The sequence below is a fragment of the Artibeus jamaicensis genome, unplaced genomic scaffold (genome assembly GCF_021234435.1).
Source record: "Artibeus jamaicensis isolate MK-2021 breed Jamaican fruit bat unplaced genomic scaffold, CSHL_Jam_final contig_760, whole genome shotgun sequence".
In the NCBI taxonomy this organism is placed as follows: Eukaryota; Metazoa; Chordata; class Mammalia; order Chiroptera; family Phyllostomidae; genus Artibeus; species Artibeus jamaicensis.
The window spans coordinates 2161815-2177170 of record NW_026521955.1 but is presented as its reverse complement, the minus strand read 5'-3'; the positions used below and the strand labels follow the sequence as shown (position 1 = coordinate 2177170).

The 15356-nt window shown below is 39.5% G+C and overlaps 1 protein-coding gene across 3 annotated transcripts in view; it reads left to right on the top strand.

Annotated features, from left to right (window-relative positions):
- The first annotated feature begins 330 nt into the window (after positions 1-330).
- The window catches only part of SLC25A21 (solute carrier family 25 member 21), a 496967-nt gene continuing 481941 nt past the window's right edge, over positions 331-15356 (top strand). For all 3 annotated transcript variants that reach the window (XM_053672523.1, XM_053672522.1, XM_037164763.2), the window contains exon 1: positions 331-486. In XM_053672523.1, the coding sequence (XP_053528498.1) occupies positions 417-486 (70 nt within the window). In that variant the 5' untranslated portion in view covers positions 331-416. The remainder of the gene's footprint in view (positions 487-15356) is intronic.

The following is a 15356-nucleotide window of genomic DNA, read 5'->3' as shown; positions in this document are numbered from 1 at the left end:
CTTGCACTATCGGAGGCAGCACGTCCAGCTTGACAAACTCCTGGAGGCTCCTGATAGGGGAGCCTGTGGGCGCCAATCTAGGAGACCAAACCCCACCTGCGGCAATCGGCCAACCCAACCCCGACCACGAGTCTTTTCTTCTCTTGGATACCCTCGTGGAGCCGCGAGAGCCACGCGGACACCGTAAAGAGCCCCTGGGGTAACTAAGCGGGCAAGTTCGGACCCGCGGGAGATCACGCAGAAGTCTGCGCCCGGAACCGCCGCCTCGGAACAATCGCGGGATCGCCGCCTCACGGAGAGCCACACGGCCTCGGACCAACCCAGCCCGGGCTTTCGGGATCAGGAGAAGTTCTGCAGGCCCGCGAGCCCGTCCGTCCACTCAACTCGGCTCGCTGTCGCCCCTGGGCTTTGGGGAGATGACGTCCAAGACCGATGTCGGCTTCGTGAAGGAGGCTTCTCGGCAGATAGTGGCTGGTGGTTCCGCTGGTAAGTCTGCTCCGTCGGGGGCCAGTTGCTTTTCATCTTTGCTTGCAAATGTTTCCGACAAGTTTCCTAACCGAAGTTTTGCCATCTTCCTTTAAATTCTGCGCCGCGGGTGCAGAACCCGAGCCGGCGGAACTGGAGCAGAGGAGGGTGGGAGCGGGCGGCGGGTGTCCTGCGGTCAAGGCGCCGGGGCGCTCGCGTCAGCCGCTCTCGGGTTCCCCTCCTCCTCGGTTCCTAGCCTGCGAAGCAAGGTAGGCAGCCCCAAGGCCTGCGACTTTGAGGCCTTTTTGCCTGCTGGCTATTTTACTTGAAACCATCCAGCTTCTGTCAGATTTAGCTTTGCTCTCTGTTGTAGCCTCTTTCTTCTGAGTTAATTCAGATCTTGCATAACTCCTACCTCCCTCATTAAAATGTGTATACCTCAGGACTCTACTGGTATTCTTATTGCATACTGTGCTTGCTTGGGGCTATTTGTGCCTTAAATAGATATATTAAAATTAAATGCTTATGTTAACACATACAAACACCTTTGATAAAATGGGCTCACATTAATTTAGGGAGAATTATAGTATGGGGAAAACATTAGAAAAAATCTTTGCTACTAATCATGGAAATAATTACTAAGTGTGGCTAGAGAAAGTTACTCATAAGATTATGTTATGTGAATGTATTTTAAAATATAAGTTATGAGTTGATTGAAAAAATAATCTTACATACTGTGACGCATTTTATTATAAATATAAAATTATTATATAATTAACTTGTTACCATGTAACATTTATATAAATGTAGATAGTCAATTTATTATATTATGGTAACTCTAATAAATCATATTAAGACAATGACTAGATGTCTAATGTTTAACTTCCACGAGTAAAATGTGCTTTATTTTCAAACAAATTTGAACTTTTTATAAAAGGGACTACTACAGATTATGACCAGTTTTCATCATGTCATGAACTACTTACATCTTTGGGGTACTGCGAGCAGCCACATGTATCACTTCCAGTCTGTACACTTTCCCAAAGATGATATTTATTAATATGGAACTCAAGGCATGAATTTATTATATGTGATTATGCTATGTCTGTTCATTGTTATGATGTCAGTGGCTCCACTGTCTACTTTTTCCGTTGTGTAGTGATGATGAATCTGCATCAACTTATTCACCGTTTTGGTCAGATTCCATAATGTTCAAGACTCTTCAGCTGTCCCTGACTCACTTGATTCAGAGTCCATAATTTTGATCAAAGAAAATTTAACTGGCCCAATAGGAAAGTGAAGTTAATTAGTGAACATCCCAAACTATTCACCATTACCTGTATATTGGCTTAGATGATCATACTATGTATTAGACACAGCTGAACTCAAAGGATGTTAATAGTAGATCAAACTCTAATCCTACTTACATTGTTTTGTTGGGTGATAACTATTTGGCACAAATATAACGTGTGATTCCACCATATTCTTAAAATTATAGGTAATATGAATAAAATTGTAAGTAATATAAATTAGTACATTTATAAGATAAACATAGCATAGTTGATTGATACTTTAGTACTATGGAATTATTATTGATAAATGATGAGAGTAATTTACTCTTTCATCACAGTGAAAGAGTCATGTTTTCTTCCACTTGGCTAATAACATTTTCATAAAATTCTTTATTTATTAAACTTTAATAAGTTCAGGCTAATAAGTTCAGGTTAATAAGTTCATTACATATACTAGGTCAAGGGCCAAAAAGAAATGAACATACAAGAGTTAGAGTTTAATAAATATAAACAATGCATGTTAATCTCTAGTACTGGAGTTCTGACTGAAACTGTCATCAAATGCAATACCTTTGTGTGTATGTGTGTGTATTATATAATATTTTGATGGTAAAGGCTAAAAATGCATTCTGGATTTCTTAAGAAAAAGTAACTAGGGAGGTTTATTAGGGAAATAGTAGGGTATGCCATGGAATTTAGGGTCTGGGATGCATTCCTAGAACAGGTTGGAATCAGGAGCAGGGGCACTGAGGAAGTGAACTCACTTCACTCAGGACATGAACTCTTGCCATGTCTTTCTTTTTCTCTTTGTCAAATAGTTAAGCATTCCCAAAGCAGCAAGGTGGTGGCTAAACATAGGGCCACAAGTAATATTAATTATTAATATTAATAATTAATGTTAATTATAATAATAACAAGTATCAGTATTACTTTCATAAATTTGCCTGGTAAGGAGTAAATATGCCCAAATGAATTCAGACAGTTAATTACTTATGCAGAAAACAAAAGCAAGTAATTATGGTGTTAGTTCTCTGTGTCCCTTGTTTTATAGGTAACACCAAATTGAGCAGACCAGATGGTAAATGGTATGAGCAGTAGGTCCCTCTGCTATTGGTCTCTCAGAACCACAGCCAAGCAGTTTTACAGACTTCACTGAAGTCTGCAGCTTTACCCTAACTGAGTAGGAGTGAGGTGGAAAATCTCGTGCTCAAGTGAAACTAGGGAAATTGATGAGAAACGGCCTTGTGAAAGCCTTCCACAAGATAATGGGAGAAACAGCCTCTCAGAAGCTCCTCAGCAGGCTGCTAATCTTCCCTTAGGCTAGAAGAAATCACAGGACATCTACCAAGACTCAAGTCAGATTGTTGGTAAGCCTTGGCCAGGTGGTCTTTGTAGAAATGTGCAAGGTCGTCAGGTGCCACACTGTGGAGCTATTTCCTTATGCTCTTCTGGTGACTTCATCAGTCTTCTTTCTGCTGTTGTCTGCTCTGGAGTCCACATGGCAGGTGTTTCCCAGTAGCTCCTGCACTTACATGCTTCTTGATTTCTGTTCTGTAGCGAGAGCAAGAAGAGACTGACATGCTTTTTTCAGTTCTAGTGTAAAATCTGAGGAAAGACTCAAAACAACCCAGTATTGGTCAGGGACCCACCTCTTCACCATTTATAGCCAATGTCCATGTGGATGTTGGGGCAGGGGTGGGATGGAAACTCAGGGGAGATTTTTCTCCGGAGAAGCTACAGGCATCATGAGATGGGCAATAGGTGTCTCTTATAATTACATAAGACTATCTTTTATTAAAAGATGGTTTGTAATATTTGTATTCAAAAAATGAAAGAGATTAATGCACTGGCAGTTGCTTGGACAATACACATCTAAAGATCGACCTTGAATTTATGGCTAACTATTATACTTAGATGATATAACCAATGGCACCTTTGTGTTATATAATGAAAGCTGTGTTCAAGACAAGTCAGTGGGTACTGGAGTTTTACAGGCTTGTAGTCTGCATTTTCAGCTTCAACTAGTAGCGTAAGATTCAGGTGAGGGAATAGAAGCCAGTGATGAGGGCTTCAGGAAGATCACTAAAGTCTAACGCTGTAGAGGGATTAAGGATGAGAGTGAGAAGAGGCCATTGGATTAGACCCTTGGTATCAGTGTGGTCCAGTGGTAAGCAGCAGGGGCATGGCAGCACCTGGAAGCTTGTTAAAAATGTAGGCTTTCAGGCTTCACTCCAGACCCGCTTTATCAGAATCTGCATGTTAGGAAGGTATCCAAGTCACTGGTTTGCACTTCCAGGTCTTAGAAGTATTACACTTGACCTTTGAGAAGAGAGAGCCTACAGAGTGGGAGCCAGATCAGAGGATTGCAAGTTAAATTTCTTGTTTTTTATTGCTGACCAGAGAGAGGAGAATGAATTCTGGATGCTTTATTATGTGTCCTCAATTTAGCTTTCAGATTTATTTTCTACCCCTCTCCTGTGCATTCCATTTGGTTTCTGCTATATAAATCTGCAAACCATAATTGAATGTTGCCTGTACCTTTCCACCTTTATTCCCAGTGCCTGAGATGTCTTCCCCTTGTTTTCTCTACCTATTGAAATCCTATCCATCTTCCAAGGCTTAGCTTGAAAAACTATCTTCTCCATAAATGTTTCCCAGATGGCCTCTACAGCCCTATCCAGCTTTAGCATTCTCGTTAACATGTGACTGGTGCAAATAATGAAAATGGCTAGCATTTATTGAGTCAATACTAAATGCCAGACCCAGTTCTAAGCTTTATAAGTGTTAACATTTTCAATCCTTACCACAACTTCAGGATGAAGAAACTGATGTACAGAGGGTCTAATTAACTTGCCTATGGTTGCACAAGCATGTAACCATTTCTACAAAAAATTGGGATAGGGAAGGGGCTAAAAATATTATTCCTATCGACAGACATTTATTGGAGAGATCAAGTCAAGTCTGCTATCCCTTATTATCTATGTCTTATTATTTTACGTCCCTTAGAAGAACATTTATCTACAAATACAATCCTTATCATCTTTCTACTGTAGTATCTTGCGCTTTTCATGTGTGTGGGCACCAATTAGCTTTTAGCCAAAAGAAAACCCTCAGTTCACCCAGGGGCTCTAGGTGCAGTTGGGCAGATGGTTGCCTGCAAAAGGACTCTGGTCACTGGAGCCAGTGGGGACTGAAATCTAGCCTGTGCTCTGATCCATCGTTATATACTCCAGAGCTGAGATGCCTCCACCCAGGGGAGAAGGGACACCTTTTTCGATTTCTCACAGAAATACCAGATGAATTGGCAGCCAACCTGACAGCAGCGCTGACTGAGTTTTCCCAGACTTATGAGTGCTCCCAAGGTCCCTGGACCTCGACATCCCCAGATGCCACTTCATTACGCTGTCTGCCCACCAGCAGAGCTTTAGAAGGTTTCTCTTTTATGCACATCTCTTCTTTGGAGCCAGGAGAATGGCTCCACCTGAGACCTGGTCATGCTCCATAAAGACTAGTTTGGGCTCTTCCATATGTTTCCAAAGTTCATGGAATTCTTAATGTCATGTAGGAACTTTTTAGGCCCACTGCAGATAGTTTTCTCTTTCAGGTTCTCATAGGGCTTTGCACCCCAACTTCAGAATCTCCCAGGGTCTCTGATGAAGTCCTCCTGGACTCCTGAGACACCCTGTTCTTACCAGGGGTTGTCAGGGGTTGCCTTCCTGAAGGCATGCCTTGGCCCTGTTCACACTGAATCCCTTCTACAGTGGCATTCTAGGATCCTCCTACTCTTGCCTCTCAAAATCTTATACTCATATTCCTCAAAGTCTGTGAGTTCCACTCAATGTTTCCTAGAACTTTCCTCCTTCATATATTACTTACGTGATCACCAGGCTGGCAGGATGCTGACTTACTTCTCCAGCCCTACACTACTCCCCGTATCCTGTGGGCACCCCCCCCCCCCAGGCATCTTCAGTCACTGCACGGAGAAGTTTTAGTCAGGTTGTTCAAAGTATTATGGAAATAAGTTTCCCACTTTTGCATTAGACACAGTTTCAAGTCTTTGTGCAGTTTATCTCATTAATCACTTTCAAAGGGGCCAGATGAGAAAGTGAAAGGAAAGACCATGTAGAGGGAAGGGAAACCTGGGATTCATGGACAGACTCTGGGGAGATGAACTATTGAGAGCATGTGTGAAATGTCCATTGCACTGAAGGGACAGCATCACAACGGTGTAAAAAGGTTACTAAAAAGGTATGGAAAAAATTTAAATCTCATGTTTTAACCCTGATCTTATAGATCTTCTTTTTCACAAGATTTATACCTATGATTACCCTGGTTAAAATGCAGTTAAAAGAAATGCCTTAACAGGCAGTATGTGTACTAGTAGTCCTCTGGATTTTAATTTGGACTAGGTAATAAAAGAGGTGATGCACCGGGGGGTAATCAAGGTTAAAATTTTGATCAAGGAGAACTCTTTTTCAGAATGGGTGCAAAGGGGACACACATGTGATTTGGATAAATGGCACCTTTGGAAATTCAGGATTTGGGAAACTGCAATTGTTTGATAATAAATAGCAGGTTGTAGAAACAGGTGAGCCTTTATGACACATCAAAGGGAGGCTGGAACCCATTATCTGGGTAATTAGGGAGGAAAAATTCCCCTCATTTCTACCATATAGGAGGAAGCAACTCTACTGCTCAAATTAATTATAAAATACCTTTAAGGGATGTGTTTTAATTAAAATGTAGTCTTGTCTCTTTTAGGGAAAAACCTAGATCTCAAAAATGTGAATTTAAGAACAGTTAAAATATGAATTTCATAACCACATTTCAAAGAATTTCCCATTTTACTGTCCTTAGCTGAAAGACATTTAGAAATATAAGTATAGTATATGTGTACATGATTCAGTTGACATAAAACAACTTCTACACAGCATCTGAGGAACACCTCGTTAAAGCAGCCCTTTCTCACTTCCCTCCCCCTCTAAACCTTCCCCCCACCATCCTTGACTTTGACATCTCACAGCCATAAGACCCTGGTGTTTTAGGTACACCACAGTAGGTACTCAGAAGGATTTCTTGACTACGTTAATGAATAAATATCAGAAGCACAAGTCACAGAATATTATTCTTAGGGTTTTCATCATCAGGCAACTGATACTTGCCACAATGTGATATTTTCTTTCATTGTAATCCAAGTGGAAAAAAAATACCTTCAGGTCCAAAATCTCTTCTATTTTCTGAGAGAGGCCCGTGATAATTTTTAAAAATTTATGTATCGTTTTTCATTCCAGGACCCCAAACTTAAAAGAGATGAACAAATCATTTCATCATTCTGATTAAAGTAGGTGGTATCTTAAAATGGCAATGGTTGAAACCACATTAAGGATCTTCTGCAAGATTCTTAATTATTCTAGATTTTAACAGATTTTTCTTACCCATCATCTTTTCCTTTTGCTTTTAAATTATTATGTTTATATAAATTATTTCCATACTTTGATGTGATCATGGTGTATGCTCATTGTGAGTATTATGTTTAAGTCTGTATCATTTATTCATTCATCTCTTCCTCACCTGAGGATATGTGTATAGATTTGAAAGAGAGAGAAAGAGAAGGAGGGAAGGACGGAGGGAGGAAGAGAATGAGAAAGAGAAACATCGATGTGAGAGAGAGAGACGTTGGTTGGTTGCCTCCTATGTGCACCCTGACTGGAGATCGAACCCACAACATTTTGGTGGACAGGATGATACTCCAACCAACTGAGCCTCCTGGCCAGGGCAGCTCTGTAGCTTCTGAGTGTTATTCATAGTCCTTGTATTAGTTTCTGAGGGCAGTTTGTTCCACAAACTGGGAGGCGTATAATGACAGGACTTGACTGTGTCACAGTTCTGGAGACTACAAGTCTGAAATCAAGGCACGGGCAGGGCTGGTTCCTTCTGAAGGCCCCGAGAGAGAATCTGTTTCAGCCTCTCTTCTCACTTCTGGCAGTTGTCAACAGTACTTGTGTTCTTTGGCTGTTGTCACATGGCTTTCTCTCCCTATTTGTCTGTCTCTGTGCCCAAACTTTGCTCTTCTTAGGAAGAATCCACCCATGGGACTAGGGCCCACTCTAATCCAGTATCACCTCATCTTACCTGATGACTTTACTTCTGTAAAGGCAGTATTTCCAAATAAGGTCCCATTCTCAGAGCCCAGAGGTTAGGACTTGAACGTATATTTTGGGGGGACACAGTTGAACCCACAACAGACATTCAGTTGTATTTCTCCCTTCATATTGTGTTTCTCAAATTCATGTCACATATCTCTAGATACGGCCTTGTATTTGTTTTCATTTCAATGTAAAACTTTGTGAAAAGTTTCTCACTGGGTTTTCAACCTGCTATAATTGCCATATCTGACTTTACCATTCTGCTGAAACTATTAACTACTGATTCTAATTCCTAGTTTTACCAAATATTTCTTGAATTTCACATCTGACCAATTTTTCTCTTTAAAGTTGTCTGTGCTATTGATTTTTACCCCTTTTTTCATATCTCATCACTTTTAAAAAATCCTCACGGAGGATAGGCTTATTGATTTTAGAGAGAGAGGAAGAGAGAGAGAGAGAGAGACATCATTTGGCTACTTCCCTTAGCACCTTAACCAGGGATCAAATCCACAACCTAGATATGTGCACAGACCAGGAACAGAACCCTCAACCTTTTGGTGTATAGGACAGTGCTCCAACCAACTGAGCCACCCAGCCAGGACTCTCATCACTTTTTTATTGTTCCTCTTTTCCCTTAAAAATTGATGCTCTGCTTCTGGTCAAGACGTCAGTATAGGTAAATGTAGTACTCAGAAACACACAGTTGTAATCTAAATTACAACTAAACTACAGAATGGCCATTCAGAAGTGCCCGAATTCTGGAGCAATGGAAGTCCTTTAACTAGAGAATTAAAGAATAAGCCACACCCAGAGCGGTAGGAGAGGTGAAGACCAGGGTCTGCCTGGCTTCACACGCACATGTGGTGGTTAAAAGTTGGGAGGGATATCTTGGCTGCAGGGGTTGCCTCTGAAGAGCAAGGGCCCTAGCCTCATCAGCACCCCCTACCCCAGCCAGGACTCCAGTGTTGGGAAAAGAAGCCCCCATAACTTCTGGCTCTGAAAACCAGTGGAGACTGTGGCTGAGACAGAGGGCTTCTGGAGTCCCAGGTGTTCCTCTTAAAGGGCCCACACATGGAGTTACTTGGAGTCACTCTCTTTGAGCTCCAGCACTGGGGCAGCATCTTGAAAGGAACCAGATATATCTGGGTAGGAGCTGAATTGTCTGGCTTTATGGTGAGGGCTGGAGGGTCAGCTTCCTCCCAGACAGAAGTGTGCACAGAGGCCATTGCTCCTTTTCTGAGTCGTCCCTCTGCAGGTGCAAGCCAGGCCATATCTGAGTCTCCTTCAACTTAATACTGTCAGCCGCATCCTGGTGATTTTCTGAGAGCCAGTCCCACACACCTTCCTGTCTACAAGAGACTCACTTCAGGTCAAAACATATATACAGACCAAAAATGAAAAGAAATGAAATAGAAAAAGGTATTTCATGAAAATGGAAACAGACAAAAAATGCTGGGTAGAAATACTTATATCAGACAAAGGCTATAACAATAAGCAAAGAAGGACCCAGAAATTCTGCTTCTCGGTATTTATCAGAAGAAACCCAAAATACTAAATTGAAAAGACCTATACATCCATACATCCATTGCAGCATTATTTACAATAGCTAAGACATGGGAGCAGCTTAAGTGTCCATCAACAGATGAATGGATAAAGAAAAAGTGGGGTACATATACAATGGAACATGATTCAGCCATTGAAAGAAGGAAATCTTGCCATGTAGAACAATATGGACTGTGCTGAGTGAACTAAGTCAGAGAATGACAAATGCCATAAGAAAAACAAGATAAATGAACAAACAAAATAGAAACAGACTCAAATATACAGAGAACATTTTGATGGTCGCCAAATAGGAGAGGGTTTGGGAGGGTGGGTAAAAAAGGTAAAGAAGTGCAAATTGGTGGTTACAGAATAGTCTTGGGGATGTAAAGTACAGCATAGAGAGTAGAGAGTAACATTGCAGTACCTATAGATGGTGTCAGATGGATATTGGTTTTATTGAAGTGAAGACTTCCTAAGTTATATAAGTGTCGAGTCAGTGGGCTGTACACCTGAAGCTAACATAATATCGTATGTAAACTGCAATTGAAAAATAAATTTAAAAAAAATTATGTTCTGCGGGGTTCCAAAGTGTTCTGCCCTAGGCCCTCTGTTATCTCCCTGAACAAGCCCATCTGCTCTTCAGCTTCCGCATTATCCATTTTCAGATAACCCTCTGCCCTGCAGACAAGTTTCTAACTCTCACAGTAACGTAATATGCAATCGAGAGTCACGTGGACTCTAACAATTCTCAAAAATATTTCAGAGATAAATTTTGAAACTGATATTAGACCCTCAAATACCATTTGGTCTTTTTATATGGTTGTACTCATCCTTATTTTGAGTTCAGCCTTTCTCATGCATTCTTTTTGTTATCTTAAGAAGTTACACATACATTTCTCTGGGTGTTTGTTTGGGTTAGGTGGACCCTACATAATTATCTAGTCATTGATTTTTATCAGACAAATGGGACACTGTAAGATAAGTCTTAAGTACTGACATTTATTGAATAATTACTATGGTCAGAGCACCGTACTTTGCTTAAATCATTGATATTAATTTGTAACTTCTTGAGGATGAGGAAACTGAAGCTCAGAACAGTTAAATAACTTGCTCAAGGCCAGTGACAGAGCAGGGGCTCAAAACCTCTTTGCTTTCAAAGCTTCTACTCCTACGCACTACCCTGTCCTGCCTCATATTGTGCAGAAAGAGAAATCAGGTTGGCAGCCACATGCAGAGTATCACCCTCAGAAGACCTCTTGTCTTTCTGGTTGGGTCGAGTATTGTAGGTGCTCTGGAACTCGAATATTGATTAACAAACTGGGTCTGCCCTTGATGAAATAGGACCTTCCTTGTTTCAGGCAGATCTTTAAATGCCAGACATAGCACAAGCGTGAAATTTTCCATGTTACCCAGCAGGGGGTCTGTCAGCACCAATGCACTCCCCCTTTTCTGCCATCTCCTACAGGCAATTGATTAGGAATGAACTGAGTCTCAGTCCTCACGTAATTGGTAATTGAATCCTTATGTAACTAGTCAAGACACCAGAATGACTCACTGGAGTGAGAACAACTCCAAATCAGAGTGGACAAACCTGTCTGAAAAACAAGGGAATTTAAGTGGCATAAAATAGGTGTCTTGAGCCTTTTTATTTATACGAATCTTGTAGCTTTAGGTTAGATGCAAGGGTGAGTTTAGTTGAATGTCTGTAAAAGCTAGACTGGACTTTTGTAGGAGGGAGATATAACTTTGGAGAAAGAATAATAAAATATGTATTTCAATAGAATTGAATGATACCTAAAATAGAATTGTGGCCAAAAGTTTTACAGAGAGATTGAAAGAGAGAAGAGACATGTCATAATGCTAAATTTTTGAACAGTTATCCATATTTATGGATCATCAAGTGAACCAAAGTCAGAGAAATACAATTGGGAAACATTAGCTTTTATTATTGTTGCTGTGGCTGTTGTTATTATTATTCTGATGAATAATTGTAGAGATAGATTAAAACACTTTGGCTTTTAAAAAACCTTATTTATTGATTTTTAGAGTGTGAAAGGTGGGGGGAGGGAGCAAGGCAAGGAGGGAGAAAGAGAGAGAGAGAGAGAGAGAAAGAGAGAGAGAGAGAGAGAGAGAGAGAGAGGGAGGGAAAAAGAGAGGGAGAGAAAGAAACATTGATTTTGTTGTTCAACTTACTTATGTATTCATTTGTTGATTCTTTTATGTGCCCTGACCAGGGATTGAACCTGCAACCTTGTAGAATTGGGATGATGTTCTTAACCAGTTTAGGCCCTGGCCAGGGCCTAAATAGATTTGAAACAAATTACAGATACTTCTCCCAAGATTGAAGAATGAGCAGTGTTATTTTGTAGTTTTTTCCTGGGGCAGTACATTTGCTTGGCTAGTGTAAAATCAGTGGGCGATCATATCCGAATCTAAGAACACCATTCAGTACTTGTGCATACCTATAGATGGCGCTGTCTTCCTATAATTTTGGTGATTTGCTAAAAAGTGAGAGCAAAGAAAAGGTTTTCTGCAGGCCTATGTAGAAGTGTGTTAACCTTTAAATAGATTCCATCATTATAAAACACTTGGAACAGGTGCCTTGCATAGATCATGGAAGATTTGGAAAATATAGAGGACTGCACTTTTGCAACTGATTTTTTCATAATCATGATTCTTATTTATATATGGAAAATAAGTTTTATGTATCTAAGTAAGAGAAATGGAAGAAACCATGTTGCCAGATAATTTATTTTCTTTGTGGTGGTCTTGCTTTTGTAATTAAAGTAGAGTCCTGGATCAAACAAAATTTTTTGATAAGCTTAGCATAAATGTCACATTAATTACTTATAGGTCTTGGAGATCACTTTATGAGGTGAAACTCCTAGATTGCATAATTTTGTCTCTATAATTTTTCAGTGTTGGAGTGTGTGTTGCACTAATAGTAAATTATAAGCTTCTGTGAGAAGGATCTAGAGTCAAATGTGTAGTTCTTTTTATATTTGTCTGAGGCAGCCACTCATTATGCTACTTATCACTTTAATCTAGTGGGCTTTAACAGAAAGTGAGTGAGATGTAAAGAATATATTTTTATTAAACAAAAGTTTCAAACAGTATTTTTTTAAAAAGATTAATATCATACATACTGTATTTTGGAGTTAATGGGAAATACCAGGTCCTTGCGCCTGTCAGTGAACTTTTAACCACAAGATGGCAGTATGACTTTCCCATGACTTAAAACATTGAAAAAAAGGGTTACTAAAACTAATTCTTTCTCTCTGAATGAGAAACTTATACAGCTATGAAATTTTAGGAAATTTACAAAGAAGATGAATGAAAGCATTTGATGTAATAAATACTGAGACTCTAGAGAGTTTTTTTCATTGAATAATTTTAGTTGCACTAAGCAAGCATTTAGTTTATTTGAAGTTGAAAGTAGGAATGTGGTGATATCACAATTGAAAGACACATCAGCATCTTTTACAGAGGAATATAGCTTCATGGTTTCCTGATTGCGCATCAAGAAATAAGACTTTTTAAGAACTGCTTCTTTCATCTTTACATGGCAATCTGCATTGGCCTATGACTTCTGTTGTTTGCAGCATGAATACGCTGGAGATGGGGAGGTCAACAGGGAAGCAAAGAGGGGAAATAAAGGGAAGAAAAACAGAGACCCTAGCACCTAAGTTTTTTTTCTTAAAGTAGGGGTAATAATGTCTATGCTACCCTTGCTGGATTTATATATTCCATAGTTTAAAAATGTATTATTTGTTCATTCAATGGTGGATAAATAGCCATTATCCAGTATTCTGTATATTTATAATACTTTCACTGGTATGTTTACATACTAGGTACTATTACGTTTCACTCTACCTGGATGCTTTTCACAATTTAAAATTTTGTTGTGATTAATTTAAAAGATTACACTGGGTTTATTTCTTGTTTTTTTAATCTCATGACATGAGTCCCTTTCAGTCAAAGACCAAGTTTTATTTGTTTTTTACCTCCAGGCCTAGCACACAGTTTAGATTAAGTAGCTGCTCACTAAATCTGTTTTTATTCCAATTGCATTTACCACAAAACAATACAATTCTATTGGGACCCATTTTGCTTATGTGCCATAAATGTGGAGGAGGTTGAACAGCTTATTTGGCTGATTGTGAAGGGAATGTTTCTTGTAAGAGTGATAATTCACAGAGTAGCAGTGAAAATAAAGCTATTATATTTTTGGCCTAAGGTGCATCTCAATGCAAATAGTACTATGCTAAATGTATGATTGGCTTTGTAGAATATAAGAATATAAGCATATAATCAATATGAGATGTACAGTTGCTGCTTGTGTGCAACCCTACACAGAAATATTTTACATTATAAACTCAAAAAGAAAATCTATTACTTTCCATGATTTATGAAGTTAGAAATGGATGGCAGCTGTTTTTGTGGGCAAGTTAAATTTTTTAAAAGAGATTCTTGCCTTGTATAGAAAAAAACCCCACGTAAGACAAGTATATAAGAAAAAAAATAAGAAATGCGGTTACCATGGATATGGAGAAAGAGTACGGTTTCTTATAATGCTGTAAGTGTGTAAGTCATGTTCCAGAAATCTATAGTTTTAGATTAGTTATTTGCAATCAGGGTGCATTTCCCCCTAGGACAATGTTATGTAATTTGTGGGTGAGCCACAAAAATCTTATAGTTTAAACTTGTACTAAGTGTGAAATACCACTAATAGGAGCCCTGAAGCCCAGGGCACTTAAGACCCTTAAGCCCAACTCTAGGGACCTGTGCCCTTCTGAAGTTTACTTCCCTGGACATGCCCAAGGCTGTAAGCAGTAGGGAATTGGATAGAGCCACTCATATAGGCAGATAGCCTGGTGTCTATTCTTTGGCAACGAGATAGGAATGTGCCAGAAGCCAAGGGGAAAAGGGTGTGAGCAGGACCAGGAGGGCCGTTTGAATGGGGCCTCACATTCACAGAGGACATCATAAATTTTTACATTTCTTTCAAATAAAGTTAGACATAAACTCATTGCCTTAGTCATTGCAATTGTGTGGTAGAAGCATTAATGTGTAAAACCTAGCTATCAAAAATGAAGTACATTTTAATAAGTCTGTTGTCATTTTTTTTTTTGCATACTGAGAATCTTAGTAAATAGAAGCATCTTAGGTCTCTTTCAACCTCTGAGATACTCTGGTCCTAAGGGACAAGGATAAATGGATTCCAGAGGTTCTCACTCCATTTGTTCCTGGCACATACTTGTGCGATGAATGAATGGGTGGGTGGATGAGTGGATGTACATATGTACGTTGAATAGTCAGACAAGCAGAGGAGAAACAGGGGAAGTGCAAACCAAAAAAATGTAATAAAGGAGGCTTCGAGGTTGGAGAAAATGGGTGTTTTCGTGGTTGTTAGTATGTATAGGTTGTCAGCAAGTTAACTGTTTCTACATTGGAAAATGTCTGCTTCTTGGTCATGATTTGTGCAGTTTATATGACTTTAGGTATTCTCGCATTTCAATAAACATGAAGGAAGTCACACTTTTAATACGTATATTTTATTAGCATTGTTTTTATGTTGTATTACGCTGTAACACTGACCTGTTCTTTGAATTTAAGAAAACATAATATTAATTGTTAAATAGACTTGATATAGAATAGTGACAGATACTGAAACATGCTCTCCTTATTTCTATTGGCAAACGATAAGCTCCCTGAGGATGCAGATCATGGTCTGTTTGGTGCCCTGCTGCATCCCCAGAGCCCAACACAGTGCCTGGCACAGGGTGGGTACTGAAGAAACATTGAATGAACACATAGATGACTGAATGGATGTCCGTTTTATTTTTGTTCTCAATTTCGAATGCTAAAAACTTTAAGCATGTCATTAAGGTACTAGAGCTCTGTGTGTCAA